The following is a 4,627-nucleotide window of genomic DNA, read 5'->3' as shown; positions in this document are numbered from 1 at the left end:
CCAGAGTGAACATCAACTCCGAGATGCAGGTACATCCAGCTGACGAGTACCAAATAGGACGAAACGTGCGTTCTGGATTCCACTGCTAGCCACTATCCATCTTTGCTTACTATACAGTAAATAATTCATTCGCAAAATGTCAATCAATCGTTTCAGACTTCATTGGTTTTTTTGTTTCCACACCAATCATTCTCTGTTCTCATTCTCTTTTCTTTGATCTTCTTAACCGTCTGCCACCAGGCACTTTACTTTCGATTGATGATACATACTACTTATATCTGTTGACATCAGTAGCACATCACATAAGTACTTTTAAGATTATACGCCCCCAAATGCCCTGGTACGGCCGAGAGTGGGGAGAGTCTGCTCTCCCTCTCGAAATGCTCTCATATGGCCACGCGGATATATAGCCTCTACCAGGGAAGTCCTACTCACTGCCTTCTCGTGTGTTGTCCACAAAAGTGAGAGGACGAAAAGGGAATGTCCGGCGCTTTAACCGGGTTGGTGGACATGGAAAGTTCACCTAGGGGAGTTGGAAAACCCTGATTCCAAACCAATCGTGCACATGGGCTCCAGTATCTTGAAGGAACGAATGGCGTATGAACCAACTGTTGGTCACCGGCTACCATGGGACTGCATCTCCTTACGATTCTCCACTGCCTTGTGGACTAGGCCTTTAGGTCAAAGGCTTCGGGTGTGGCCCCCTAAGAAAACCATCTGCTTCATTCTGGGCGCCTGGGTAGTATCACAGCCCTCACACAAATCTCATTTGATTTGTGAGGCGCATATTTATCTGGTGCTTCCTTGTACCAATATTTATGTGTTTAGATAAATAAATAAATAAAATTTAAGATTATATATATAAATCACTACTATTAGTATCGCTATTATTATTATTATTATTATTAGACGACCAATGCAAACTGTAATGATTAAACAAGGAGTTATTTTATGGGTAATAAATTTATTAGAAAATATGCATAATCTATCTGATTACACATTGGAATATGCAGTTGCACTTTGTATGAATTTATGCTTAAGAAGTTCTGGTAAGTTAAATTATTATTATAAATTGTCTACTTTCATTTATTCTACCGCCAGATATTTCATTTTCGATTGATGATATATACTACTTATATCTGTTGACATCAGTAGCATACATCACACTCGTCCCCTTTTTAAAACAGTCGTTTTGGCGGTTGTTCTGCTTGCCGTGACACTATCTTGTCTTTCGCGGCCTTCCACGCTCTCCGTCAGAATCTCGAGTGTGCGGTGCACTGACATCCATAGCTCCGTCGACCCGCTAGGCCATCAACATTCGATGTCCACCCGGCCCCCTGGACGTTCAACGTCTGCGCTCCAACGACCTGTTGAGCCATCTACATTCGATTTCCGCTCAGCAGTCGCACGTCACACTGCACCTCTTCGTTGATAGCACCCTCTAATTTCAACGTCGCCTCGCCAGGAAACTCCACTCTAATACTAGATAATTGTACATTAAAGTATGGCGTGTAACATGTCGTGTACAAAAATCTGTATTTAAATGAATCGATTCAATGAGAAGTAATTACACAGTAATTAGTTAATGATTCGGACAAAGTTAATGTTCACAGTTTTGAAGGATCAACAGAAATATGTATTTGATTATGAAGCTGACCAAGTATAGTTTTTATTTTCGTTTATGCTGCACATATCATGAAGACTTTGAATAGATTTATCTGTGAAGATCCAAGAATATTACGTAAAATTGATTTCATGTTTCACAGTTAATGAACAGAATCCAACATTAAGAGAGAACTACAGCATAACTGATTCAATTAACACTAAGATCAGAATTTTCAACACCAATGTCAAGACAGTTCTACCGTATAGGGCGGAGACCTGGAGAACTACGAAAGCCATCATCTAGAAGATACAGGTGTTTATTAAAAGTTGTGTACGCAAGTTACTTCGGATCTGCTGGCCAGACACTATCAGCAACAAGCTACTGTGGAAGACAACAAACCAGATTCCATCCAGTGGAGGAAGAAATCAGGAAATGAGGAAATCACCCAACTGCGTCACACGACAAGCCCTTACATGAAATCCTGAAGGTCAAAGGAGATGATGGAGATCAAAGAACACATTACGCTGAAAAATAGAGACAGACATGAGAAGAATGAACAAGAATTGAATAAAACTAGAAAGGAAGGTTCAGGACAGAGTGTGTTGGAGAATGTTGGTCGTCTGCCTATGCTCCATTAGGAGTAACAGGAGTAAGTAAGTACAGCATAACTGAAGCTTTCTCAGATCGATAAACATCAAAGATCATGTTAATTGTTTCGTAACAATTCAACTCCAATCAAGTTATTTCAATCGATAATTTGAGAAATTACAGTATTAAAAAAAAGACACAATTTAGATCATATGTTAAACATATTGATTGAATTCATAGTATTAAAAGTTTTATTTATATCTAAATTGTTTGACTAAGGATGTATGAATAATTTGACAGTTTTTGTGATCACAAGAGATAAATCGAAGATGTAATTCATTGTTACATAATATCTAATAAGTTTTCATTGTTATGTATAATAGTATTGGTTTCAATTCTTGACTTTGATTGTAGTAGAAATAAGTTGCACTCAGTGTCGAACCGCCTAGACTAGTGATCACATTGCAACTTAATCGATAGCATTCGATTAGCACTAAGAAGGACTTGATACACATGACATTGATCACCACCCAGTGATCAATCAATTGTGATTACATCTCAGTCCTACAGGAGATCGGTGGAGGCCCGAATAGCTCAGTGGTAACGTCTCTGTCTGTGAAGTTGAGTGACACGGGATCAAACCCGTCAGGGAGCGTCAGTTCCCTCAAGATTACAGGTACACCTTGCTGACGAGTGTCAAGTGGCATGAAACCCGTGTCCAGGGTTTCCTGTTGACAACTTCCAACCACCATCTTATCTCAACTTAGTGCACGCAGTGTCGAGCCACCTAGACTAGTGGTTACATTGCAACTTGATCAATAGCATTCGATCAGCATTAAGAAGGAATTGACACGCATGACATTGATTACCACCCAGTGGTCAATCATTTGTGAAAAACAAGTTGAAAAAGCAATAATAGTAGCTAGGGATTCTGTCAGTAGACAAGTCTATGAAGTAGTCGACTGACTGTTGATATAAGAATTCTTTCACTGTTAATATTCTGTAGTTGAAATTTTACAATGTTAAAAAAGATATATATATATATATAAAACTTAGGCCAGTCATCCCTCGTAGACAAACATAAGCCGTCCACCAGAATTTCTCATCCAACTCTTTCCTGAACTGCTTCCAATTACCGACTCAATGTGTTCCTTGGCCTTCCTCTTTTCCGTTTTCATTCAGGTTTCCGAGTAAGCACTTATCCCGTTACCCAGTCCGATGATTTCCGTAATATTTGCGCTATCCATCTGCAACTTCATTTCCTTATTCCTTATTCATTTAGAAGTTGGTTTGTTCTCTCCCGCAGTAGGCTGTTTCTAATGTTATCCTGACAACGAATATTGAGTATATTTGGCAGACGATTCTTCACAAATGCTTGTAATATTTTTGATGAAGGTTGTGGTCGTTCTCCGAGTTTTAACTTTATACAATAGAACCAACTGTCTTGACGTTCGTATTGAAGATTGTGACTTTGATATTGGTTGACACTTGTTTGAGTTCTATATATTCTTCAGTTGTGGGAATTCTGGCGTTGCTTAGAGAATCCTTGTCTTTATATCTACATCGGATTCTCCTTGTTCATTAGGTTCGTGAAGGATTCCACATCTTCAAGAGCTTCCCCATCACATGCTATTTGGTTGGTACTCTTTGTGTTGTATTTGAAGATGTTGCTTTTTCCATTATATATGTCGAGGCCTACTGCTGTAGGGGTTACTGCTACACTGATTATGTTGAATGTTGACCATGATTTGTTGGTGTGCATATAATAGAAGGGCTAAGTCATACACAAAGTCCCAATCACCTAGCCGAATCCAAGCTCTCCATATATATATAAATTGTGAGGCAGGATCGTGGATGGACACTGCTGAGGAGTCACACAATAAGACGAAACATCCGTCCAGTGCTTCCAGGTTTTCCATGGTGGTCTAGCTTCAATTGACTCATGATTTCAACCATTAAAATGTATATATCCAACTCTAAATTCATCATAACCATTTTCCAACTTTCTAGGTAAACGATGCTGTATACCAATCACAGGACGTTTACTTAATGTTCTTATGGATCTCTTAAGTATTGACAATATTGATATTATACCATATATCAATGGTGCATTATATTCTATATTAGCATTATCAGAGATAAGAAAAACAGCTGAGAAAATGGCAAGTTTAGTACTTTTTTTTTACATTTTTTCTCTTAAATATTGTTATGCGTTAAAGTTCAACGGCTGGAAGTAGTCGGTAAGTTGTATATGCAGTGTTGAAGAATTTTACGTCAGTTGTAGTATTTGCTTAAGCATCATTCAGTTCCACAGTGTGAGACATTACCACTAAACTATTTGGATGTAAACTGATCTAAGTTAGCGTTTGTGGTTAATATCACTTCAATTTATTCAATCATGTTGAGTTTTATTTCATAGAAATTATTATATAA

At 38.3% G+C, this 4,627-nt stretch overlaps 1 protein-coding gene across 1 annotated transcript in view; it reads left to right on the top strand.

The window, feature by feature from the left end:
- Positions 1-916: 916 nt before the first annotated feature.
- Smp_157960 (hypothetical protein) overlaps positions 917-4,627 on the top strand; it is a gene marked incomplete at its 5' end in the record, with an annotated part of 21,628 nt that continues 17,917 nt past the window's right edge. The window contains 2 exons of the mRNA XM_018796411.1: positions 917-1,049; positions 4,205-4,360. Of these exons, the coding sequence (XP_018650626.1) occupies positions 917-1,049; positions 4,205-4,360 (289 nt within the window). The remainder of the gene's footprint in view (positions 1,050-4,204; positions 4,361-4,627) is intronic.

Source organism: Schistosoma mansoni, chromosome 2 (genome assembly GCF_000237925.1).
Source record: "Schistosoma mansoni strain Puerto Rico chromosome 2, complete genome".
Lineage (NCBI taxonomy): Eukaryota > Metazoa > Platyhelminthes > Trematoda > Strigeidida > Schistosomatidae > Schistosoma > Schistosoma mansoni.
The sequence above is the reverse complement of the archived record's forward strand: the minus strand, read 5'-3'. Positions and strand labels throughout refer to the sequence as shown.